Consider the following 27,801-nt stretch of genomic DNA (forward strand, 5'->3'; position numbering starts at 1 on the left):
GTTGTTACTTCCACTCGAGAGCGACACTTCAAAAAATAGTTATTCCTCTCCCACAGTTACAAAGCCAATAAATGCTCAAACTAACAGTCATGTGTCGCTGTTACTTCGAAATAAACCACTTCCCTTACTGGCTTCATTGATAAGTCATCAGCAAAGATGACGTTGGTTTCATTTCCAACCAAAGATTTATAAAAGGTTCCACTTGCAGCTCCAGGCAGAGGTGTTTCAGCATTGTGAAGGAAGAGATTCAACAGGAACAAAAACACACCCCGAGTGATGACACCACGCGCAATATCGTTGCTTTACTTTGCCATTCTCGGCGCGGTAACTGACTCTATAACGGTAAGAAAAATATATTTGTTTGTCAATGAATCCACATTTACTTCAGATTTTTCAAAGCAGATTTATACCAAAAGTTATAATAACAGGCGAGATCAAATGATGATCAAATCATGAATGTGTTGGCATCTCCAAGTTTGCACTTCTTGTGACTTTAAATAATTTCTACACCCTTTATTGTCAATAGTTTAAATAAGTTATTGGTGCCTTCTATAAGTTTGGTAAATCAAAAACAAAAAAAAAACAGTTGGGCAACTTTAAGACCTTCTCGCTCTGTGGAATTTAAATAATATTAAATCTCTTCTGTTTTAAGAAAAGTGTTAATCATTTACTTGCTTCACGACTTTGCATAGCAACGCGAGAAAGAACTAAATACACGGCCTTCTGAAATGACCTCTGGTGTCTCCCAATGGTCTAACCCTGACTTCCTCCTGTTTCTCAGCTACGTGCTACCCCCATCATCTGGAAACACAACCTTTGTTTCCACATGGATGTTGCTGATACCCCAGCTTTCCCTCTCCGCCCCTCCACTCTCCCTAAATTGACAGACCTTTTGTCCAACTTCCGACATTGTATGAGCAGGAATGTTGTCCAATTATTTGGAAGACTGACCTACCCACAAGCTCCATTCCCCAGCCAGTGACTCTTTCACTTCCCCTGCATAGCAATTAGGTTGGGTCAAATTGTTCAAAATCTTGATGCCGTATTTGGCACCGAGAAGCGTATCCAACAAAATATCCACATCACCACAAAGACTGCCTGTTGCCCCTTACCTCAGCTCTTCTGCTGCTGAAGGCCTCACTCTTGCCTATGTTACCTCCACACTTGACTATTGTAGCAGACTCCTGACCAGCTTCATACTCTCTACCCTACCTAGGTTATCCACAACTCGTTGCCTGTGTCCTAGCACACACCAAATTCTGTTCACCCATCACCCTTGTGCTTACTGATTTATATTAGCGCCTGTCAATCTTGCACCAATTTTAAAATTCTCATCATTGTTTTCAAATCCTCCCCATTCTCACCCCTTCCTATCTCTGTAATCTCCTCCAGTTTTACACCCGTCTGAGATATCCACGCACCTCTACTTCAGGTCTCTTGAGCAGCCACAATTTTAATTATTCCGCCAATGTTGAGCATGTCCTCAGCTGTCAAAATAGTAAACTCAGGAACTCCCCACCCCCACAAACCTCTTTGCCTCTCCTCCTTTAACACTCCTACCTCATTGACTAAGCTTTTGTCATGTTTTCCAATATCTCCTCATGTGGCTCAATTACAATTTTCTGTTTGATTAATCTCCTAGGAAATACCTTGGAATGTTTTACTACATTACAAGTTTTATATAACTGCAACTTGTTGTCTGTTATAAGCTGGTTGGTAATATTATGGAAAAATGGGAACCTAAGAACTACAATCTATAGGCGTTTTATTGTTGAAAGACAGGTTACAATCTAAAAATTTAAGATAACTCAAATGATCGAATTCAATAATTTTAGGACCAAAATCTCTCATCATATTACATGCATTGTTTAAAAAAGTGTTAAAATTATCAAATGTACAATTTATATCAGTTTGGAGTCAAAGCTCACTAATATAATATAATATACAGGGGTTGGTTTTGCACAGTGGGCTAAACAGCTGGCTTGTAATGCAGAACCAAGGCCAGCAGCGCGAGTTCAATTCCCGTACCGGCCTCCCCGAACAGGTGCCGGAATGTGGCGACTAGGGGCTTTTCACAGTAAATTCATTGAAGCCAATTGTGACAATAAGTGATTATTATTATTATTATTACATCAGTTGGTAGGGGGACATTCCAATGCACCTGAGCCCCAATCACATGTCCTCTGCCGCTCAACTACTCCCCCACCACCCCCGACTAATCTCCTGAGCACCCAAACTCCCCCATCCTCCCTGATCACCCCCCCCATACTCCACCCCCAAAAACCTCCTGACTGACCACCCTGCTCCATGCCACCCCCTAAGCACCCAACAGCGATTGCCATTTGAAATGAAAAATGAAAATCGCTTATTGTCACGAGTAGACTTCAGTGAAGTTACTGTGAAAAGCCCCTAGTCGCCACATTCCGGCGCCTGTCCGGGGAGGCTGGTACGGGAATCGAACCGTGCTGCTGGCCTGCTTGGTCTGCTTTAAAAGCCAGCGGTTTAGCCTGGTGAGCTAAACCAGCCCCTGGTCACGGAAGATTTAGCCCACATTTCACAGGTAATGTTGGTTGCAACTGATGACAAATATTGATGGAATTGTTTATGAACATAACTGAAGAAAACATATGAATTGAGAAGTTATTTTTTCAATAAGAAGTGACAAATTGTCTTATTTAAATACTGTGGCAGCCAATCTTATAATTTAACCTTTTGCATTTAAATATCTAACCTCTGTCAAGAAAAATTAAACATACGCCCATTCCTTAATTCAAAATCTTCATCTCTTTTGAATTGGAACCTGGAACCTTTGTGCTGCAGTTACATTTCTGCTTACCATATTAGGAAGGATGTGAATGCATTACAGAGGATGTAGAAAAGTTACCATATTAATATTAATTGTACAATGTATTCCATTTCCATTCACCTCTTTTGAAAGAAACACTTTTTTTTTCTGCCGACAGATAACGTGTGAAAGAAAGCAATGTAAGTGTGTATTTTCCTAATTTATCAAAATTCTACATTTGCACATTACATATGTGCATGTACAACCCTCTGAGATATCTGCACTCCTCTAATTCTGGCCTCCCAAGCAGCCCTGATTTTAATCACTGTACCACTGGTGGCCCAGTTATCCCTCGCTCCATGAGAGCACTACAGGTTCGGCTCATCCAGCAATTGGATGGAAGTAGCAGAAATTTGAATGAGTTGCTACAGGTATTTGAGGAGGATAGAATCTCAACATTTTCTGATCTGTGTAATTGAATTTATTGAATAAACTAAATCATGCTTATCCGACAGTTCTTTTTAGATAATAGTCTCTTCTTCAACAGGCGATTTAAAACGTCATGCAATTTCTGTAGGGTTACTGAGCCATGTGTGTTTATTCAACACTTTCCACTCCAAATGCTCCCCCACAGATAATTGAGCAGCATACGTATCTATGTGGGCTAGCTGAAGCCCATTTACTAACAAACTATTGTTGATATGAACTGGGACAATTCTGTTGTAACTTTTCAAGCCCTGGATACCAGATGGCAGAGCAAAATTAAAGGAAAGCTCTCATATTGATCTTAACATCCGAGCAGACTAAAGGCACGTGTAAGAGACAGATATGGATTGTAAACTCATCCTTCGGTGTCTGTTGTTAGATAATAGGTTAATTTTCATTATAGATGATACTTACTGAAATAATTTTCAAATATCATGCTTGTGAATTATGTTAGTTTTAACGTGACTGTATAGTGTGCATAATTGCACATGAAAATCTAAAATAGAGTATTTTTTATTTAGTTAATGAACCTCCAGCAGGATGGGCAATATCACATGCGAGAACTCCTTCGGATATTTTAAAACTTGATGTTCAGCTACAACTGTCTGAAGAAAGTCAGCTTCCAGTGTTTAATATCAGCTGGGTCATCAGTCCAGATGGTAAGATTTTATTTCAAAAGAAATTATGTATATTGTATTTAAAATATATTGAACATGTGTATTTCTGGGCTTTTCAAGATTAGTGACAATTCTCCCATGGCATTACATGATAAGTACAAGAACCTGGTCCTTCCAACCTTCCTCTGTTTAATTGAAGCAAAGAATGATTACGGCATAGAGGGAGGCCATTCAGCCCTAGCTCTCTGCAAGAGCACCTCGGCTAGTCCCACTCGCCTGCATTTTCCCTGCCAGACTTTTCACTACAGCCAATTATCCAATTAATTCCCTTTTGAAAGCTACAATTGAATTTGCCTCCACCACACTCTCAGGCAGTGCATTCCAGATTCTATTCGCTCGCTACATAAAATAAGTTTTTTGTCACGTCACTGTTGCTTCTTTTGTCATTCATCTTAAATCAGTGTCTCCAGGTTCTCAACCCTTCTCTACCCACCCTCTCCAGACCCCTCAACATCTTTATCACTATCCAACTTTCCCCTCTCTAAGGAAAACATGAACAGTTTCTCCGATCTATCCATGTGTCTGTCTAATTCTTCATTCCTGGAACCATTTTGGTAAAACTTTTCTACATCCTCTCTAATGCATTCACATCTTTCCTAAAGTGTGATACCCAGAATTGGACACAATACTCCTGTTGAGACCAAACCAATGCTTTATCACGTTTCACCATAAATAACTTCCTTGCTTTTTTGTTTTTTATGCTTTTGCTTATAAAACCCAGCATTGCTATGCCTTCTTTAGGAAGTTGGTGTACATCACATCAACTATATTTTGCTCATTAACTCTCTCTGTTACCTCATCAAAAAACTCAAGTTAAAACATCAAGTTAGTTAAACATAATTTGCCCTCAACAAATCCATCCTTAACCTACATTTATCCAATACACAAAAGTTGCAGTTGGAACCTTCAGAATGGAATACATAATTAGGTATGATAATTTTTTGGCGGCACAGTGGTTAGCATTGCTGCTGACAGCGCTGAAGACCCGGGTTCGAATCCTGACCCTGGGTCACTGACCATGTGGAGTTTTCACATTCTCCCCGTGTCTGCATAGGTTTCACCCACACATCCCGAAGATGGGCAGGGTAGGTGGATTGGCCATGCTAAATTGCCCCTTAATTGGAAAACAAAAATTGGGTAGTCTAAATTTACAGAAAAAAAAAGTATGATGAATTTTTTAAGATTAATTTATTTTTCAGAATTGCCTTTTGTGATCTACAGAAATGCTTGAATGATAAAAAGCAGGATTGCAACCAATTGATTCAAAATACAAAAAAAAAAGTGGACCACAGATAAAGTACAGGGAACCTTTTATTCATTGTGTATAAACTTCTGTGCAACTCGGTAGCATAGTGGTTAGCACAGTCACTTCACAGCTCAGGGGTCCCAGGTTCGATTCCTGGCTGGGTCACTGTCTGTGCGGAGTCTGCCCATTCTTCCCTTATCTGCGTGGGTTTCCTCTGGGTGCTCCGGTTTCCTCCCACAGTCCAAAGATGTGCGGGTTAGGTGGATTGACTGTGATAAATTGTCCTTAGTGTCCAAAAAGGTTAAGTGGGGTTACTGGGTTACGGGAATAGGGTAGATTTGGGTGTTCTTTGTAAGGGCAGGTGCAGAGACGAAGGGCCAAATGGCTTCCTTCTTCTCTGTTAATTCTATAAGTTCTGTAAATTCTGGATTTCCCGAATAACGTGAGATAGACCGATGTAGTAACAGATGAAAAGAAGAAAACAATCAATATGTTGGCTGAAACCTATTCACTTAACTTAAAGATTCATCCAATTGAAGAAAATTGATGGAAGTAATATTTGGATGATTATGAGCTTTTTAAAATCATACCTTGGACATTTTAGAACATTCAGATCAGCCATAATCTTATTGAATGGCAGAGCAGATTTTAGGGGCTGAATGACCCACTGCTGCACTCCTAATTCATATGTATTTTGCCACAGTAGGGGTGCCATATTTCTGCAGATTATTGTTCTGTTCCTCATATCTTCTAAAAGTGATTTATTTTTCCAGGAAGCATTCAAGAACTTAGAGCTACTATGATATGCATTGAAGGTCGAGAAAGCATCTGTTTTCGATGCAATTACAGTGCATCATTCAAAAGGGCACAAAGTCCTCAAGATCAACCAGTGAGTATAAGACATTCTGATGAATTTAACACATATTATACAAAGGATAAGCTAACATACATAAAATGAAGTGTAAACTTGTGCTTAGAAAGGAACTCATTAAATATAAATTTCTACTACCTTAACTCCATTGTTTTGAAATTGACTATACAAGTGTGAGACACCAATCATAATAGCTCAACAACATAATTACTTTAGGAAATCCTGAAAATCATATTTAAATGATTCTTGGTGTCTGACATGTATTCTTAAAGATCCTGATATTTGTCTATTTAAAAACTGCATATTCCACTTTCTTCAATCAGTACCAGGGAATACATTCCCTGTATTTCAGAATTGTATCGGATTGTACAGGACTTGATAAATACTGTAAACTTTCCTGACATGTCATAGCTTGTTGCCTGAAATATATTTTTTCTTTTTTCAAGTGGCAGTTTCATTATGCTGAATATCCTGTTTATCCCGAAATCAAATACGCGGTGACAGCTTTCAACATCCCAACATCAAATATTGGTGAATTCCAACCTGACAAATTAAGTTTTTCCACACCATGTAAGTATTTCATGCCATCTACATATAATGCATTAAGGTCAATTCTGTTTCTAAATACCTTCACCATCATCGCCAATTAGGGGTCTCCGCTTGTAAAATACTTTAAAGGGTCATCCCTACAAAGTTGTGTTTTCTGTTTTTCATAATTTGTGCCTTCACTTCATGATTATTAATTGCATTTTAGGAAATTCCTCCATCCTTAGCATTTGGAATATTATTAGCCACCTTTCAATTTTCAGTTTGCGCTGAGTAAGTGACAAAATCAATTCTTACTTGCTGAGGAATTCTCAACCGCATCCAAACATCCCTTAAGCTTCAACAAGGTTTTTTCGTAACCATTCCCCATTTACTGATCCTTACATTGATCTCATAACCTACAAAGCTAAGGAAACTAGGAAACTAAGCTGTTGGGTGACTGCAAAGAGGCTGCAAAGTAATATAGACCAATTAAATGATTGGGCAAGGAAGTGGAAGGTGCATCATGGGAAGGGGGGAGGGGGAAATATGAAATTATATGCTTTGGTCAGAAGGGTAGAAAACATAACATTTTTTAAAAAGGAGAGAGACTAAGAAATGTTGGTGTTCAAGGTGATTTAGATATCCTTGTAAACAAATTAGTGAAAGTTGACAGGCAGGTCTAGCAAGGAATTAGGACTGCAAATATTTATGTTGCCCTTTATTGCTAGGAGATTGCATTACAAGAATAAAGTAGTTTTACTGCATTACAGTGGCTTCCGTGAGAACACATCTGATGTACTGCATACAATTTGGTTTCCGTACCTAAGGAATGATACACTTGTCTTAGAAGGGTTACAACAAAGGTTCATTGGATTTATTCCTGGAATGACAGTAAGCCTTATGAGGAGAGATCAAGTAGAATGAACCTATATTCTCTGGAGTTCAGAAGAATGAGGAGCAACCTCCTCAAAACACAAAACCTCTTAGAGCGTTTGACAGGCTGGATGCTGAGAGATTGTTTACCCTGGTTGACCAGAGCAGACTTTGGAGTTTTAGTGTCAGAATATGAAGTCAAGCTATTTAGAACCAAAATGAAGGTGGTTAAGTGAATCTTTGAATTCTCTACTGTAGATGGCTATGGATGTTCACTCATTGAATATATTCAAGATGTTACGATTCCAGTTGATGTTAATGGGACAGGAAGATTCCAGAATGGAACCCTGGCTCAAAAGACCGTAATTTAAAAAAATATATAACGTGGAGGAACAGAGTCACAGAACCGCTGATTAGTTTTAACAATAAGAAAAAAATAAGTTAAAAAATTATTAGATTATAATACAATACACCTTTATTTACCACCCTCTCCCCACCACGTAATTGCACACAGGTTATAGGATTAACACTGATTAAAAGTACTGACACTGATTATTCTACAATGGTCTCATTAACATAAAGTCCCTTTTAAGCATATAAGATGACTGCGTGCAAATACACTCTACACTCTGAACCCCAAGTGAATGTTTGCGGATGTCTCCTCAGAATCCCCCAGATGATTGTCACATGAGTGTTTCCAAACTCCACTCCCAAAAATACATTTTAAAATCTTCTCCCATAAGTATCCATCCCGAAATCCAGACCAGGTTTTCCACATGACACTTTAAAACAAAGCTTCCTCTCCACTTATAACAGTAAATCCAGTCCAGGATTTTATACCACAATTACTATTCACAATTACTTTAACTCTCAATTCTCAGACTGTATTAAAATTATATCAAACCTTTCTTCCAACTTTGAAGTCTAACGTCCCACTTTAAATCTCGGTACTGGAATTGACTCTTTTTTTAAAAAAATATTTTTAATTGAGTTTTCATATTTTATATCCAACAAATTACAAATCATTAGAGAAAAAAAACACGCAAAAATTAACATGTAGATTTACAGGTAAGCATCCTCATAATAACAACTGTGGCCGCCCCCTTTAGCCGGCATACATATTTTACATTCCCCAATATGGCCGAGGCACATGTTTATAGGCAATTATTTACAGTTTGGTTTTGGGCCTTTGCTAGCCATCAAACCCCCATAACGAACCCGTACCCCCCCCCCCCCCCCCCCCCCCCCCGGCTACCTTCCCCCAATTCCCATCCATTTTCCCCTGATTCTTGGCCACCCGACTATTCTTCCTCTTGTTCGTTGGCCACAAACAGGTCCCGGAACGATTGCATGAATGGCTCCCACGTTCTGTGGAAGCCATCGTCTGACCCTCGGATGGCGAATTTGATTTTCTCCATTTGGAGAGATTCCGAGAGGTCGGACAGCCAGTCTGCAGCTCTGGGCGGTGCTGCTGACCGCCAGCCAAACAGGATTCTACGGCGGGCGATCAGGGAGGCAAAGGCAAGGGCGTCCGCCCTCCTCCCCAGGAATAGATCTGGCTGGTCCGAAACCCCGAAGACCGCCACTATCGGGCATGGCTCCACCCTCACCCACACCACTTTGGACATAGCCTCGAAGAAGGCTGTCCAGTACTCCATAAGTCTGGGGCAAGACCAGAACATGTGGGCGTGGTTGGCCGGGCCTCTTTGGCACCGTTCACATGTCCTCCACCTCCGGGAAGAACCTACTCATACGGTTTCTTGTTAAGTGGGCTCTATGTACCACTTTTAGTTGCGTCAGGCTGAGCCTTGCGCACGTGGAGGTGGAGTTGACCCTATGCAGTGCTTCGCTCCAGAGTCCCCACCCTATCTCAATCCCCAGGTCGTCCTCCCATTTCATTCTTGTTGCGTCCAGTACGGTGTCGTCCCTTTCTACCAGTCGGTCATACATGTCGCTACAGTTCCCTTTCTCTAGGATACTTGCGTCCAGTAGGTCTTCCAGTAGTGTCTGTCGTGGCGGTTGTGGGTACGGGAATTGACTCTTTAACTCAGAACACTTTGTTTACTCTTCCTTGAATTGTTCTGAACAATACCTTGGTCACTGTTTTTAACTTCAGATGTCTTAAATGTTCTTTCTGTCCCAGTTCACTGGTTATTTGGACTGCAACTTGTACTTTAAGAAGCCTGCCTCTTTGCAGCTCCCATCTTGTCCAGTTTTTCTTCTGGTAGAGTTGAGAGATGTTCACTCCCCATAGTCCTGTCTCCAACTTTCCAGAAATTTAGCTAAAAGTTAAAAGCTTCTCTACCTTACAAGGCTTCAGTTGCGAAGCAACACTCACATGCTTATTATGCCTTTTATTAAGTACATTAGAAGCCCAGGTTTGAATAAAACCAACCCCCACACAATACAAACACCCTTGTCCGGCTTGAATCGAATTCTAGGTTTATCCCTTTTCAGGTAGAGAAACATTAAATTAAACCTACTTAAAACTATTCTTTATTTCCAATGTTTCCCAATATAAATATACATCCCTTTAAACTACCTTTGTTTTCCTAGCAAGTATAAGATGAACAGATGTTTGGGCACCAATGGATTTAATGGGGGGGGGGGGGGGGGGGGGGGGGGGTTAGGCAGTGATTGGAATTAAAATCAATGTAGCCATGATTTTATTGAAAGTTCAGTTTCAAGGGCCATATGGCCTACTCTAGGTCCTGCTTCTTATGTTCTCATCCACCTTTATAAATAAATTCTGATGCAGCCCTGTCTTCTGAATACTAATGTGATAATTAACTTAATGATGACTCAGTGAGTTTATGCAGAGAGCAAGTAACCCATACAGAAGCTCTCTAGGTTGAGCCATGTTAGCTGACAGAAATGGTGGTACAATTCGTTTCAGCTCATCAGGATTAGAGAAGAGGGAAATCTGCTTGTGTTTCACTGCTGCATATATGTGTGTGTGTGAGGGAGCAGAATATAGGGGCCTACATTCCGCCACGGCCGGTCCCTGAACACTGACCCCATGTTGGGTCGGGGCCGGCACATGTAAGAAGTTCCCCACGCATGTGCAGGATGGCGCGGCCCAACTGCGCATGCGCATGATTGAGCTGCCCCAACTGTGCATGCGCGGGTTGGCGCCACGCGGAGGCTGGAGTGGCGTGAACCGCTCCAGCACCGTGCACCGCTCCAGCGCCGTGCTGGCCCCTTCTAGGTCGTGCCCGGGCCCTGTTCGCGCCGTCGTGAAACGCAACACCATTCACGACGGTGCGAACACTTGGCCGCCATATCGGAGAATCGCCCCCAGGTCTCTCCTCTGGTCAAATAGTCTGATGAAATTAATTGCCAAGTTACATCTGTCAATAATGATATTTGTGTGATGTAACAGACAGCACCCACTGCCCAGATGAAAAATCTAGGCTAACATTGTGGTTTTCTGCAGCTAGTTCAATGCATCTTAGACTATGTTCATGTTAGATATAACATTTTTGAACCTGACAATATTTTTTTTAATTACGTAGCATGTCGTAATGTGGTAATGAAAAATCATGAAAATTGTGAAGGTAAGCCTGTTTAGCTTCACCACATACACATGCATCCCAGATCCCACTCACTTCAACAGCAAGCAAATTTCCCTCGAACTGTCGGTCTTCTTTATTCATGGTTGTAGTAAAAAAAATTTTAAAACTTCATCATCGGCATCAGTGCTTCGGCCAACGTGTGTATGTGTGTGTGTGAGTCCCGTCCTGAGAATCTTCTTTTGCTCAATGTGCCATCTCCACAATTTAGTCAACTAATTTCTTCGGCGATTTTCCTGCCTCAATCCTTGTCGCCAGTTTTCTCCTCCGTTATATTTTTTTGTTTGCCACAAAGAGAAAAGGTATGGAGGTGCACGCAGTCTGGATTCTTTTAAAACATGAAACATAAAACAAGGCTCAAAAACCGGACTTCACAGGAGGTTGAAGGTTTCTCTGTACCCCCCACACCAGATGCCATTGTACTCCGGAAAGTTGGGGCTACAAGTCCTGTCTCAATTTTCTATGCTTGGACAAAGTATTTGAATCTTTCAGTGTTTAGTGTATGAACTCCAATGCTCAGAGCTTTCATTGTATGGTCCCATGGTGCCAAAACCTCCCATTTTACTGTGGGAAGGCTTAGGTAAGCAAAATGTGCCACAACGTTGTAGCACTACCTCACCCATTGCAAACAAGGTAACCCTGAGCACAGCCTGTTCACTTCCCAGTTTTGCAAGGGGTGTTGCAAAACTCCCCAAGTTTTCAAATAAATTACAGGGTATTTGACTTGCTACTCACAGTAGCGGGAGTACCGTTCCAGAACCTTCTGGGCAGAGCACATGACTTGATTCTTTTGATGCTGTTTCACCAATATCGTTGTTTAAAATTGTTGTTGCTATTATTCGGCACCTCTCCGTTGTCAGCTTGGTTTACCTCCTTAATCCTTTTCGGATGTCTACACACAGTCAACAATTTTTCTATTTTTTCTTACTCCTCCCAAGAGTCTTCCAGCGTGGCTTTTACTCCATCGTCACCTATATTCTTTGTGGTATTTTTAAAGGATAGACTTGCAGACCACAAAGGTACAAACAAACAAGAGTTTTATTGGAAAGGGTTTTTCTCACAAGCTGCTAGAGTAGACTGACTGTTAGCCTGCCCATACTGCTGATGATGATATCAAGAGTATGTCACATGATCAGACTGATCAAGTAACCTTGTTCCAGCTTGGGACAAACATGAATACACAACAGTCTCTTTTCAGGATGGCCCACCACCACTTAATTATTTGGCTGGCCAGCGGCGAGCCCTCCCCTGGGGTCAAGGAACCTGGGGGCAGGCGTCCTAACCGTCGAGAGCTGCCAGCCATTGCAAGGTCAGCAGCTCTTCTGCACTCGGCAATTCCAATGGAGAGGCAGTGACTATTGCTGGTATGACACCCACCCCAGCTCTAAGATCGAGGGTGGATCTAGGCCTGGGTCTGTGATGATGGGAAGGGCATTGTGGAAAAGGGGTCATTGGGCAGGGCCTGAATTGGATGAGCAGAAAGTGCAGGGGGTGGTTCTTAGTGGCCTCCCACTTCCTAATCCCGATGCAGGGTATTTCGATCAAGAACTGTGTTTGATATCATGTTCCCTGTGTAGTCACATTAGAAGATGCACAATTTTGTTTTTTTTTAAATTGAGGAGTGGAAATGACATTTTGGGAAAGACTGCAACGCAATGTAAATAAATGGATATCTATATGTATGTCGGAATATGTAGATACATATCAGTCATCAAGACCTTTCATTTTCACTGAAGCCTGTTTGTTTAGTTATGTAGTTTCATGAACAGTTCATTCATATTTTGCACCCCACCAACATTTAGCCACGAAAGGTGACTGCCTAGTTTGCATTGTGACTGCACCAACCCTGCCATCCATGGGACTCCCCCCTCACCCTGGACTTAATTAGAGTGGAGACAGGAAAGTGCCGGGATCCATCTGCCTGAGTAAATACCTCATGCCACGACCAAACTCCCAATGGGGAGGGCACAAGATTATGACTATATGGCTGTATATTTTCAGGGAATTACAGGCCTTATATGAACCTCGTGGAGATAGTGATGGAATCTGTTGTTCTGGTGGAACCCCACCACATGGCAGCCTACAGCTTCCTCCAGGCCGCTACACCATTCAGGCCAACTGGAAAACTCCAGGCAGCCTTTGATAATAGACTTTAAAACGCTTTAACAAGTTGAATTGGCTATCTGCTGCTGTGGGTGGGTAGCCTGCTGCACACCCACATCCCACTTGCAGGAAAGGAGCCGAGGATCCAAATGGAGCTGAGGAACCAGCATGTTGGCCAATGGCAAGGAATTCCAATCTGCCAACTCTGCTCATGGCCTTAAACTTTAACCCTGGTTAATGACACTTAATGATCATTTTGAATCCAAGTCTGGAGGTGATAGACAAAATGTGTGAAAAAATGGTTTTTAGATATAGGTAGCTCCATGCGATGCATTGCATCCTAAAATATCTTATTTTAGGATGCAATGCATAGTATGGAGCTATGCATTGCAGCACAGTAGCACAGTGGTTAGCACAGTCACTTCACAGCTCCAGGGTCCCAGGATCGATTCCCGACGTGGTTCACCATCTGCGCGGAGTCAGCACGTTTTCCCCGTGTGTGCGTGGGTTTCCTCTGGGCTCTCCGGTTTCCTCCCACAGTCCAAAGATGTGCAGGGTAGGTGGATTAGCCATGCTAAATTGCCCTTAGTGTCCAAAAAGATTAAGTGGGGTTACTGAGTTACGGGGATAGGGTGGAGATGTGGGCTTGGGTATGGTGCTCTTTCCAAGGGCCGGTGCAGACTTGATGGGCCGAATGGCTTCCTTCTGCACTGTAATTTCTATGATTCTATGATTATCATCTGACTTCTAGCGTTTTCCCACAGATTTTTAAAGGCTATTTAATTATAACAATTATTATATATTCATAATTTTGTAATTGTTTTGCTTTTATCAAAGTTATTGCCATTGTCACATTTGATCCATTTTTAATATTGTTTCGTATATAATATATCTCATATTTGTGCACCAAGAGGGACTAAGTTGTGAATTGTGTCAACTAGACAAATCAATTTATTTCACCACACTAGTTTTTGCTTTTTTCATTTTTAAATTGTATTCATTCCAATGTTTAAACAGAAACTCGGATGGATTAAACTAGCTTTGCATTTATTTAGTTGTTATTGTGCATTTACAGATATTCATTGGAATCCAAACATGTCTCTGTGTATGGTCAATAATGACGTGGTAATCAATTTTACTACCACGGCAAATTCATTAAGTTATGATGTTCAGCTTGTCTTATGTGATCTCATTCAGACACCAATACTTAATGCAACTACAGTTCCTCAGGTATGTAAACTAAACTCTCGCCATACTGCACAGCCTTCGACTAGGGCTTGAACTTCAAATATTCTGGCTCGGATATTAATGTGCTGTTAACTGAGCGAAGCCTCAATTTCAAAATGATCTAATGGGCGGGATTCCCCCCTCCCCCCTCACACCCCCCAATCCGGCGACTGGAAATTCCCGCCTGAGGTCAATGGACCCTTGAGTTATCCGCGTCCAGTCCGTGACAACCTTGTGGCAGGCAATGCCGAAGAACCCAGCCCAATGTCTCTATTTGTTTGTAGAATCCCATCTTTGACCCATCCTTGATTTTTCTGAGATAAAAACAGAAAATGCTGAAAATATTCAGCTGGTCTGGCAGCATCTGTGGAGAGAGAAACTGAGATTCGAATTTTAAGGATGGCAAGCAATCTGTGCTCACCATCTTGAACGTCCTTGTCTACTGCCATTTAACACTCGCTTGAGGGCAATGGGTTACTAGATTGTTGAACTGTGTGTCTGGAAGGCTGTAAAGTGCCTAATGAAAAGGTTAGATGCTATTCCTCAAGTTTGTATTGAGCTTCGCTGGAACTGGGCAACAGGCCATATATTTGATTTGTATAGCTTCCAACCCACATTGTTGATTCATAATTACACTTCTTTCCATGGAATTTGGGCAAGGCTGCTTCTTTTAACGAACTATATAAAGCATTCTGTCCGCTTGCAGATGATATGTGCTGATATAGTAGGTTAAAGTTCTAGCATTGACGGTTGAGTAAGAATATATTGGCTGTTTTGTTGGTGTAGCTATCAAACATTCCATGTACATACCTGCAAAGGGCAGCGATCATACAAAGGGCAGGCATCTCGGCAGCCAGATCAACAGGCACTTTAGTGGAGATCTGCAAACAAGCATTGAAATAACACAGAAAAAAGGCTAACAAGAAAGAAAACATTTAAACCACCATATCAGAACCATGTCACAATTGATTTGTGAATGGTAACATGTTGTTTAATAACCAAATTCATTTATTTCATCTAGTCAAACAGGTCAAGAATATCCATAACATTTGTGAGGAACGAAATACTGGATCTTTCGGAAAGATTTTGTGTCATAGTAAGTAATCCTTATTAACATATGTTTTCCTTGGAACTCATAATTTGGAATTCTAATTAGAATAAAGAATTATTTCTATTTTTCTCAGTCTATATTGAATGTATAACTGAATTAAAATGTTGATTTTTAGATACAGCCATATTTCCCAAAATGTCCACATTACTGTCGTATACGTGAAAAACTGCTCAACTGTTCCAAGAGAATTGGTAAGGTCTTTTTTTCTGTAATCTAGATTGACAGTTTACTTTTAGGTCAGCCTGTTTTATCATCCATTCAGCTGCCGCCCTATTTTGTCGCCATAATTGGTAAATCAGCAGAAAGAACTTAGGCTGATTTTGGGTATTGCTCACATTTTTCTTGTGGGTTTGGTTAATTCTGAATAAATCAACCCACCTTTTTACAATGGATTTTATTTGTCATTTTTTTAATAGAGGTGCAACTACTAGCAGGACAGATTTCAATGTCCTCGGCACACGTTTGCAATTCCGATGTAGTTATCTTGCTGAAATATAGTAACAGGACACCATTTTGCACATACCCTTCTATTTCTATGTAGTTTATTGGAACCTCAATTCTTAGCAACTCATCTTTGATTTCTCTTCATTAGCATATCTAACAACTAAAAGCATCAATCTCAGATTTTAAAATTTTATTTGACCAAGTGACCACGGTTTTCGAACAGGAGCTTTGTTTAAAACAATAATTTGTATAATGTGGACTGGAATTCAGAATCCAAACCGCTAAGGGAAAACATTATTATGAGAGAAGATCTTAAAGCGTGTTTTTAGGAGTGCAGTTTGGAAACTCATGTGGCAATCATCTGGGGAGACTCTGTGGAGAAAACCACAGATACTAACTTGGGTTCAGAGTGGAATGTGTGTATTTGACCACAGCCAATCTGTATGCTTAAAAGGGACTTGTGTTAATTGTAATTTAAGATGTACTTTGTAGTCCGTTTTAATCTGTGTTTATTTGTTAAGCAAAGAGGAGATTAAAGGAGCATGTATAATAATCCACTTTGCATGTTTAATAAATGTTTTTTCCTTGTTAAAACTAATTAGTAGTCTTGTGACTATACCTCCACCTTTTATATGTAAAAATAAATTGCGGTCTTTTGAGCCAGGAATCCATTTTGGGATTTTCCTGTCCTGTTATAATACAACTAATAATAATAATCTTCATTATTGTCAAAAGTAGGCTTACATTAACACCGCAATTAAGTTACTGTGAAAAACCCCTCGTCACCACACTTCAGCGCCTGTTGGGGTACACAAGAGGGAGATTTCAGAATGTCCAATTCACCTAACAAGCACGTCTTTTGGGACTTGTGGGTGGAGCACCCGGAGGAAACCCACGCAGACACAGGGCAAACGTGCAGACTCCGCACGGACAGTGACCCAAGCAGGAATTGAACCCGGGACACTGGAGATGTGAAGCAACAGTGCTAACCATTGTGCCACCGTGCCGCCCACTACTAGGATTGTAACAGGTGTCTCAAAAATTTGAGCAACAGGTGAAGCTACCCATTTCACGCTGCTACAATGCAGGAGCAATAGGAGTGATATTCTCTACTAACAGAATTCTTCTGACAAGCCAAAAATATACAAATGAGTAAAGTGGTATATGAATTTCAGTGCTGGTGTGATGCCAAGTACGTAGGCTATACATCCTAATGACTGGGTGATTGTATCAAACAACATGTCCCTTCGGCTGTATTCAACAGGCAAAGTACTGACTGTACTCAAACAGCCCGTGCTTACAAAATTCAAAACATAACGTTCAACATTAAATGTGATTTTGTGATTGGACAACACTTTACTATGCAACACTGATTGTGCTAATAATAACACTGACGTTCACTTTAATGTCAGTAATTGGGCTCACCGTGTGGCTCAGTTATGTGTGCTAGAAGTTACAGATTTTTACACACGGTGCCCTGTCTATTGCAGACAGAAGAAACATTTCCACACATTACGCAGTTTTCAACTAAACAAGAGCTTGGGGGGCAGTCATTCTCCCATGGCAATGCCGTGACAATTCAGAATGACCTGCCTGATTGGAATTTGAACAGAAACTTGGTAGTTAACTAATCAGAGTCCACTTGCCAACCAGCTCCCTCTTCTTATGCAGTATAAATTGTTGTTCTCTTTAATATTGATATTCTTGTGGATCTGTCCTGCCCAGCGCAAGATGAAAAGCTTCGACAGCACGTCAAATGTATGGGTTCAATTCCTGCCTTGGGTGTCTCTGAGTGTGGAACTTGCACTCTCTCCCTGTGTCTGCGTGGGTTTCCTCTGGTGCTCTGTTTTCCTCCCACAGTCCACAGAGGGGCAGGTTAGGTGAGGTTACGGGGATAGGGCGGAGGGAGTGGGCCTAGGTAGGGAGCTCTTTCATCGGGCCAGTGTAGACTCGATGGGATGAATAGCCTACTTCTGCTCTGTAGGAATTATATGGTTTTACGTCTCTTTTCATCAGCTATTTATCCAAATGTGGAACCAAAGAGAGAGCCCTGGCTGGGAATTTCCTTATAGTTGCTCCCACTATGTTGCTGTAACTTCAAATGCACGCTGGAAATCCTATACCATGTGCCGATGGGGCTTCCATTGAGTTCAGATGAAGTTCAGGGACTGAGCAGCATGAACCTTGAGGAATTGTCAGCTATTGAGACAATTTTTGAATCAATGTCCATTCTGCACTTAGAAAATCTTCAACTGAAAAGTTCAATTACATTTTTCAAATGATACATACTAATAATGCATTTATTGATATAACTATGGCTTTCAACACTAACTGATGTATCTTATTTCAATACTACAATAAACCAGACACTGTCGGTGGGAAGAAATTGATTTCAGGGGAATTCAGCAATGGTAAGTGTTACAGAGTGCCATTTATTTATTTATTTTTTAAATTTTAGAGTGCCCAATTCCTATTTTCCAATTAAGGGGCAATTTGGCATGGCCAGTCTATCTACCCTGCACATCTTTTGGTTGTGGGGGCAAAACCCACGCAGACACGGGAAGAATGTACAAACTCCACACGGACAGTGACCCAGAGCCGGGATCGAACCTGGGACCTCGGCGCCGTGAGGCAGTGGTGCTAACCACTGCCCCACCGTGCTGCCCTCCAGAGTGTCATTTATGAACCTTTCTCCTATGTAATTATTTCACTGGTGTCTGTTGAGGGTTCTGAGCTTGCACAGACTTTGTGCTGGCTTTTTCAGTATGCCAGAGGGTGACCTGTAAACAAAACCTGTTTTACCACTGCTCCTGTTTTCAGTTATTACTGTTACTACTGTTCTGCTGTGTTACTGTTATTGATAAACTTCATTATGTATTTATATAAAGAGGTTCCTTCTTTTAAACATGTATTTGACTCTCTATTTTGTGGTCTCAAGTTACCAAAGTTTAAGAATGAGACAAATGGTGATCACCCGAAAGTGATTGATGTGGAAATGATGAGGAAAATCATATGCTGTACTTTTCTATTCGGAAACTAGCAAATACAGATATGGGGCAGAATGTGGTGATGTCCTGGCTGAGAATTTCCTCAGAATTGCTCCTTCTTTGTTGCTGTTACTTTGCGAGTACTTTTAGCCTCTTAGCAGAAGCAGCTCTGTGGAAATTACCAGTTTATGACAGATCTGAAATTCCATAGATGATATTATCTTCGTGCTACTGAAGTGTCCAGTTTACCACGAGTTCAAGAATCATTATTAACCATAAATCAAATCATGATCACGAAAATCCGCGAATCCTGCTCCTCTGATGCACCAGCGCGGAATGCATCTCCCGATGTAATCAGTCACAAAGAGAATGACAATACGTTGGTTGCCTGAGTACGGTGAAAGCGTTGTGCCATGTTAGCTGATGGCAGCCAAATTTCATGGCTCCGTTGCCTCCATGCTTTTGATTAGGAAGTGAGAAAACACAACCATTACCATATGAAATCCCACCAACTGACCTTACTGGAACTCTGCAAATGTGGTTAGGATTAGGATCATTGATATGTAAGAAGATGAGGGGGGGGGGGGGGGGGGGGGGGGGGGGGGGGAGAGAGACGCATGGCCTAAATTCGCAAAGCAAAGATGACACTTTTAACACATTTACTCGCCAAACTACTTAATGCTTTTGCTCTGGTGATTTTAGTTAGGGTAAGGTTCCAGCATGCTGGTGGCTCCAGCATGTGGCTAATTGGGGGACAGGACGCAACACAACTGTGCATCACACCAAAGTGTTAGCCATTCTCTTTGGTTAATATTGCTTCTTGGGCTCATGGCAAACTGGACACTCCAGTAACATAAATACAATATCACCTATGAAGAGATATAGCTAAAAATTGGAAAATAATGTTGAAACCTCACAATTGTTTAAGTAGGTCAAATATCTCATCACTTTATCTACTGCATCTTGTTGTATTATCGTATTTTTCTCAATGTTTGATTACCTTATTCTGGTATAAACCATCAGACCCTATCTGAAAATCTCCAACACACGACCTGTAATTCTGAAAGCTCTTATCAGCAAGTTCTCAGTATTTCACAGCTGTGTGGTATTTGCAATTTTAACGCTGAGGCATAGGGTATAGTAAGAGATGACCTGGAGCCTATTTGGGTCGTGAAGATGTCTTTTCATTTGAAGTTCAAACACTTTCTTTGCAGCTGTCGGGCAAAAGACAAATTCTTGACAGAGTTTAGCCGAGGACTGGCAACATGGCCTGGATTCTCCGACCTGGGAGAATTGCTACTGGTTTCTGAAGCCACTGGGAGAGGGACCCAGGATGCGAGTCTCCCTCCTCCCCCATGCTAATTTCTACACGGGGATGAACTTGCCGGATTCCGTCAGAATCCTGGTATCGGGCTGTCAAGTGCGTTGATGAGTGGTTATGTGCCTGATAAAGGGTGCAAAGCCTTGAAAGATTAGCACAAGTTCTGACTAGCCCTGAGAAGCAAGCCTGCATCTACTAAAAGGAGAGCTGCATTTTGGATTGAACAGATGCTTGAATTCATTGCAAAAAATAGATCCAGAAAAGACAAAGGATCGACACAATGTTCATTGACAGAGCACTCGAGGCCTTTGTGGAGGAGCTACAGCAGGAGAGACTAGCAGGCCTTAGAGATGAACGCTAAGAAGGCAATGGGAGCAGCGTCGCTCTTGAGGACCTGGTCGCAGTGTCCCAAGAAATTCAATTACCTTATTTGAGTGATTAAGGCTAATTAGTGCATCTTTAAAATATCCTGGGCTGGATTTTCCGCTCCACCGCGCCACATTTCTGCCATGACCCGCCGGCGGGATACTCTGTTACGCCGGCCGGGCAATGGGTTACCCATTGTGGGGCAGTCCCATGCCATCGGGAAACCCCCGGGCTGCCGACAAAACGGAGAATCACGCCGGCGGAGAATCCCGCCCAGCACTATGTCCCACTAACCTTACACACTACTCAATGCACCACGGCCGCGATTCTCCCCAACCACGATGGGTAGGAGAATAGCGGGAGGTCTGCTTCCGCACCTCCCGCTATTCTCCCACCCCCCCCAAAATGGCGTGTCCGGTTTTCCGACATGCCGCTCCGACCCGGATGGGCTGAGCGGCCAGCCGTTCCCGACCTGTTCACGATGGCGGCAACCACACCTGGTCGCTGCCATCGTGAACATGGCGCGCCAGGTAAGTGTGGGGCCTAGGGGGGGGCGGATCGGGGATCGAGCACCGCGACCGTGCTCGGGAGGGGACTGGCCCGTGATTGGTGCCCACCGATCGTCGGGCCGGCATCTCAAGGGGACGCACTCTTTCCCCTCTGCCGCCCCACAAGATCAAGCCGCCACGTCTTGCGGGGCCGCTGAGGGGAAGACGGCAACCGCGCATGCGTGGGTTTGAGCTGTCCAATCCGCGCATGCGCGGCTGGCATCATTAGGCGCCGCCGCGGCGTCATTCTTGGGGCGCCGGACCTTGAAGCCAGGGACAAGGCCCGGCCGCCAAGTTTCCCGGTACGGCCCGCCTATCCCCCCGGGTAGGGGAGAATAGGGGGCCGGGAGAGGCTTCCGACACCATCGTGAACCTCTCCAGGTTTCACAATGGCGTCGGGCCTTGAGGAGAATTCCGTCCCACATCTCCACCTCTGGCCTATTAACAATCTCCATCAATCACAACCTGTACCGCACATTTATAGCCTTATTTCACTCGCACACGTAAAATACAGCCACAAGCCTCACACTCGCATCTCACATCTTACACACAGTCAGTTATTGAACTATAACAACCATATCACCAAGCACCTTACACCACACTCACCAACACATATCTCTTTCTCTTGCAGGACAGATTGCGTAACTTTATTAAGAAGGCATTTGGGATACTTTGCTTTATTAGCTGAGGCATAAATTACGAGAGCAGGGAGATAATATTTGAGCTATGCAACACGACCTTTAGGCCACAGCTGGAATGCTGTGTACAATTCTATTCGCTAAACAATGAGAACACGAGGGAGAGTGCTGAGGAGACTTATGAGGACGTCAAGAGAATCTTAATTTTAAGTAAAGATTGGATAGACTGAGGTTATTTTTTTTGGCACAGAGAAGACTGAAAGGACATTTCATTGAGGTGTATAAAATTATGGGGAGCGTAAATAGAGGTTAGGAAGGATCTATTTCCTTGAGATCAAAGGCCAATCAGGGGCATATATTTAATGTAATTGGTAGAGTGATTAAAGGGGAGTTAAGGAGAAATGTATTTTATGCAGAGAGTGGTGGGGGTCTGGAACTCCCTGCCTGAAAAGGTGGTTGAGGCAACCTTCAGCACATTTAAAAAATACTTGTACATTCGCTTGAAATGTTGTGACCTTCAACACCGATTAGCTGAAAAGCAGGAGTGGGCTGGACATCGTTCTCTGACAGAACAGACACTATGGGCTGATTGGCCTTCTATATTATAAATTTCTATTATGACTGAAGGCAACAGCACCTAACTGATGGTGTCAGGCATGGATGTATGTCCTCTCGTTCATGAAGGAGATGGATGTTGGCCATCACTGGTGTGGCAATACTGAGGTTGTGGTCAGTAGTGGGGCTGAAAGGATTGAAAATTATGATATATTCCTACCTAATCCTTTTTCCTCATCCTACTTTTACCTCAGCCATAACTCTTCTGATATACAAACTGCAGATGGAGGACCTTTGTATTCCACCCCTCCCCTCAACGGGGCCTTGGCCATTCCTCCTTTCAGATACCCAAGAACTACCAGCTGACCAGGCTGTGGTGCAGGAGTGTGAATGGCATGAGGGAGAAGACACTGGTGATGAAACACTGACTCCATCCAGAGAATCCCTCAATGCGCAAGGAGGCCATGAGGCCTATCGAGACTGCACCACCCTCTGAATGAGCAACCTATCGGCCCACTCTATCCCATACTCATAACCACAAGCTCAGCCACTGGCTGCTTGTACTTTAGAGGATAGCTCAGAGATGGGATCTGTGCACCGAGTCACCAGGCAAAAGAGGCACAAGAGGCCTGCTGGAATGGCATGAAAAAGGGCTGTGCTGGTGCCAGCTCCTTGGAGGGTGAGTAGTACACGAGTTCTGCTACAGAGAACTCAAATGAGCACTTTGATGAGGTACCTTACTGAAAAAGGCTGATGGGTACTTTGTCCAACGGTCAGCTAAATCATCCATGTACAGTCCCAAACTGCCTGTCATCCATGTGCCTTTGCCTGTCCCAAGGCTCCCATGCAGTGTTACCCTAGTGGTTGAAGTATAGTTAGCAGTAGCTGTCTGGTGCATTAGCAGGCCCATTAGGAACCCTGCTGTCACTGTCAATGAACATGGAGGAGACTGGTAATCTTTTCCAGCGGGGAAGTGGTGAGAACTGAACATGACGTAGGCTCAGATGGACAATGTCTCAGCTTTTATTGCAGCTCAAGAAGAAACCTCCCAACATCTGAGTATTGCAGTAAAAGCTTGGGCTGATGCCAAGCAAGTTCAGGCTGTTGTTGTCATTGTTCAAAGGGCTTGCAGGCTCTCACAGCCTCTGTCATATTACTAGGATTACTGAGGTGCTGCCCTGCGTTTGCCAGTGGCTCCACAGAGCACAAACCTGCTGACTACTCTCAGGACAAATGCATTCATCCTCTCACCACTGCCATTTTGCCAGTGTTCTTGCTGTTGCCCATCTGCCAGCTGACAGACTGCCGCTGCCCATGTCAAGGCTGCCTGGAGCTGGGGGTTCCAGACCCTGCGCTGTTCTGCAAAGCTGTGCACAACTCACCCACTGAAAGTCAGCAGCTTCTGCCAATTCTGCTTCACCTACTGGGGTAGTGATGCATGAGATCAGCAGGACAGAGACAGGTACTTGGAAGACGGGGAATGCATAAGAGTGATTGGTTTACTGTAGTACACATTATTGGATAATTTGCTTGATAAAGTTGGTTTGGAGTGTTTGTTTTGCGGTGACTTTCATTTCGGTATTGCGGCCAAAAGGACACTGTGATGGTCAGCAACAGAGAGAAGTGAGGAACTGTTGTGACATGGGTAATTTGGGGTGTGCTCACTGTTACGGCAGTACGATGATCTGATCATGAATGGCCCACCTGAGAAAGAGATATGTTGATTGTTTCCTCACTTTGTCGTCATTCTCCTCCTCGGCCGCTTGCCATATAGCTGGAAGGTGAGGTCTGCGCCCTCCTGGTGAGATGCTGTGCATAATGCAGAAAATCATAATGAATGGTGACACCCATTCTAGTGATACTGCAGGGCTGAAACAAAATAAAAGCATCATGACGTCTGCCAGGATAACAGGCATCCACCTGCATGATGTTCTGAGCATGGCCACACTCCCAGCTGCACATTCAGTGTGGTATATCTCCATGTTTATATGTGGCTCTTTAAGACACGTGGCATGGCGATAATTGATCTCTCTAATACAGCATGGACAGCAAACTGGGAGGTGTTACAGATGTCAGCTGGCCTAGCCTGAAGGATCCAATGCAGGAAAGGTTCATGGTCACAGTCACCTTCATAGCCACTGGAAGTGCTGTCTTCGCTGCGTCCTGAAGCTACAGGTCTGCTGAAGAAGTGACAGATATCAATGACCTCTTTCTTAAAACAGAGATGCCACTCACACTGGACGGAATCTTGTGCCCTCTCCTGTGGTATGCTTGATAGCTCGGGTGATTTAATCATGCAGTAGGGTGGTGGATAGGGACCCCACTGCCTTTTCGCCTCCATTGCAATTACTAATTAATCTCTACTTAAGGGCCTCATCCTGTTGCCTCATGGCGGGAAGGGGGCTCACCATAAGGAGAACATGACCAGCTAAACTTGGTTTGTTTGAACCATGGGTTCTGTCATTCAAAGTGCCTGATTGAGGGACCTTGCATTCGGGAGGGGGATGCTTGCAAACAGTCACTTGCCTGCCCTAGCGTTCACCCCCCTACACCCCCTTCTCCTGCATCCCCCTCCCTGGGACTCCTTCCTACCATCACTCGTGCTTGGATCCATCCTCGATCTAAGATCTTGAGTGGGTGTAGTGCTGGTGATCACCACCAACCCCCTCGTGGCACTGCTGAATACAAAAAAAGCTGTCAGCCTCTCAGTGGGTAGGATTGCTGGCCCCCTGGGACCATGAATCCTGCCCTTTAAATGCCTGATTGGCACATGATGGAGCAGGCCTTCATGAAAAGTAGTAAGCAGGATCTCCGAGGCTCCAGAGGAGGTCGAGACTCACAACGCTTCCGTATTGTTCCGTCCACTGTTCCTCGCGGAGGCGGGGGTTTGCTAGATTTCTCCCTGAAGACCTTGGATGGATAAAACTCCATCTTCTGTTCCTCCTCTCTCTCGGAGCAGCCTGTCCTCTTCTTCTCGATTGCTTCCGTTCTCACCTTGTGGGCCAAAGGGATGGAGTGAAGACTGGGGGCGAGTGGTCTGACTAAAATTTAAAACAAATGTTTCCAACTAAGGGGCAAATAGCATGGTCAATCCACCTACTGTGCATATCTTTTGTGTTGTGGGAGTGAGACCCATGCAGACATGGGGAGAGTGTGCAAACTCCACACAGACAGTGACCCTTGGCTGGGATCGAACCCGGGTCCTCAGCGCCGTGTGTGGGGGACGGGAATGGTGCAAACTCCACAAGAACAACACACTGCGCCACCGTCTCGCCTCGAGTGGTCTGACCTGACTGCTGAAGTCCGAACCATTAGATTAAATAGGATACATGTTCATTTGTCCTGGCCAGCATTTATGTTCCACTGGATCTCCGTCCATCTCTCCTCCATCTAAATCTATCATTGTAACTCTTTATTGTCCTCTCCCTCATTGTTTGTTTAGCTACCCTTAAATGTATCTATATTATTCATTCCAACCAGTTCCCATGGTAGCAGGTTCTATATTCTTACCACACTTTGGATAAGTAAGTTTCTTCTGAATTCCCTATTGGGTTTCCTGGTCATTATCTTATATTGGTGGCCTTGGGTTACGCTCTTCCCCACAAGGGGAAACATTCTACCTGCATCCAAGTGCTGCAGAGCTGAGTTTTGCAGCCAACATATTTTGAGCAGCCTGCCTGGAATGCAACAAACATATTTAGCTATAGGTAAAAAAATCAGATTAAATAGTTGAGGCTGAATCACCTGTGAATCTGCTTGTGGCTGGATAAATGTTTTATTTATAGCAATTGATTCCAGAAGTTCAGCTAGCTGTCATTAGATAGAGACATCTCTTGACTTGAATAATGGGAGCAATCTGGCAGGATTCTGTGTGGAGTTTGGCTTGATAAAGTGTCGGTCAAGGTACGACTGGGTTCCATGGTCAATACAACCATTCGCTGAGTTCCTATGCCAAGAGCAGAGACGCACAAAGCTACATAAAGCTTCAGTAAAATAGAGATTGTTTTGTCAAACTCCAGCTACTTTCCACATGTAGCATTTTACCCTTCACATAAATTTGGTTGGAAAGCTTGCAAGAAAGAGCAGACACCATTTAAAGTTTGCAAAAATGTACACTTGCTTTAGACAAAAATGTTTTTCTTTTTGTACAGGACACCTGTTTATGGTCTTTGGTTACACTGTGCTCAGTGTGATCCTCTTTGTTTTGGGAGCTGGGCTCTTTGTGATTTGGAAACAAGGTAAGTTATTTGGGTTCTCTTAAATTAAGCTACCCAATGTTGTGTGTGTGTGTGTGTGTGTGTGGGTGGGGCGGGGGAGGGGCCGGGGGTGGGGGAGGGGTGGTCCAGTTAAAGCAAAACTCCAGAAATGTAATTTGGTGCACATGCCAGAGCTTGGTTTCTCTCAGCCTGAAATTGTTATTTCAAATCGGTTATAATTGACATAATCCAGAAATTCTGGTGTCAGCAAAGCATTATTTAGTGATCTCTGCCATAAAATCAAAATGCTTGGTAGACAACCTAGTTCGCCCCGCTTCATCCCTCCCCCTCCCCCCCATAATAGTTTTTTATCATCAAATTAAATTTTCCATACGCAATAACTATTAAACTTGGACCCTGGTCCTTAGCTGAAACAATCGGGTCCATTTATAGTTTTGATGCCAGATTTGATGGAAGGCTACTTTATTTGTGAATTGAATGTGCTTTCTTAAACCAATAAAACTTCAAAGGAGAACTTTTCTTTCCCAGGCAAAGTCAATGGAAGAGTCTTATTCACCAATGATGCACAGCTACTGCAACCAGTTAAAGTCCTGATCATTTACTCTATGGATAATACACTCTTCCAAAACGTTGTCCTGAATTTCGCTGAATTACTGCAGAGTTCCAAGGCATTCCAGGTATTCATTGACATGTGGCAAAAGAGAAGAATTGCTGAAATGGGCCCTGCTCAATGGCTTGCCTCCCAGAAGGCGAATGTGGATAAGGTCATTATTGTATGCTCCAAAGGTGCCAAAATGAAATGGGACGCCATTTGTCACAAAACGAACTTTGATCAAAAAATGAATAGTTCAGAGGACATGTATTCTACTGCCTTAAATATATTTTGCAGTGATTTGCAAAATGGTTCACATCTGCAGAAGTATAGTATTGTCTACTTTGATGAAATAAGCTCAGTCAAAGATATTCCGAGTATTTTCAGTTCATGTGCGAAGTACTGCCTTGGGAAAGACATCAATAAGTTTTACAAAAATCTACATGGTGCCTCACAGAAAACATGCAGAAAATATGCAAATCTGACCCCATATTGCAATTATAAAATTCAATATAATCACCAGATGAAAAACGCAATTTCGGAATTAAAGTACTGGCAAAACATTCACCCAGATTCAAGTGTACTTGAGATTCCAGTGGAAGAGTTGGAGTCCCGACATGCAAAAAAATCTTCAATAAATTGATATGAAATGCA

General features: G+C 42.9%; 1 protein-coding gene across 1 annotated transcript; it reads left to right on the plus strand.

The window, feature by feature from the left end:
- LOC119974007 (interleukin-17 receptor B) lies at positions 1–27,801 on the plus strand. The gene is made up of 12 exons (XM_038812770.1): positions 1–342; positions 2,964–2,985; positions 3,793–3,930; positions 5,968–6,083; positions 6,512–6,635; positions 10,982–11,023; positions 14,217–14,371; positions 15,390–15,464; positions 15,595–15,670; positions 18,290–18,334; positions 26,490–26,576; positions 27,084–27,801. The coding sequence occupies exons 1-12, from the start codon at positions 277–279 to the stop codon at positions 27,788–27,790; spliced, it is 1,653 nt and encodes a 550-aa protein (XP_038668698.1). The 5' UTR covers positions 1–276; the 3' UTR covers positions 27,791–27,801.

Source organism: Scyliorhinus canicula, chromosome 11 (assembly GCF_902713615.1).
Source record: "Scyliorhinus canicula chromosome 11, sScyCan1.1, whole genome shotgun sequence".
In the NCBI taxonomy this organism is placed as follows: Eukaryota; Metazoa; Chordata; class Chondrichthyes; order Carcharhiniformes; family Scyliorhinidae; genus Scyliorhinus; species Scyliorhinus canicula.

Coding starts and splice junctions, on each gene's coding strand:
- LOC119974007 (XM_038812770.1), top strand. CDS start 277: ATGACACCACGCGCAATATCGTTGCTTTACTTTGCCATTCTCGGCGCG. Junction 6,084..6,511: donor AAAGTCCTCAAGATCAACCA/GTGAGTATAAGA, acceptor TCTTTTTTCAAG/TGGCAGTTTCATTATGCTGA. Junction 14,372..15,389: donor ATGCAACTACAGTTCCTCAG/GTATGTAAACTA, acceptor TATTTCATCTAG/TCAAACAGGTCAAGAATATC.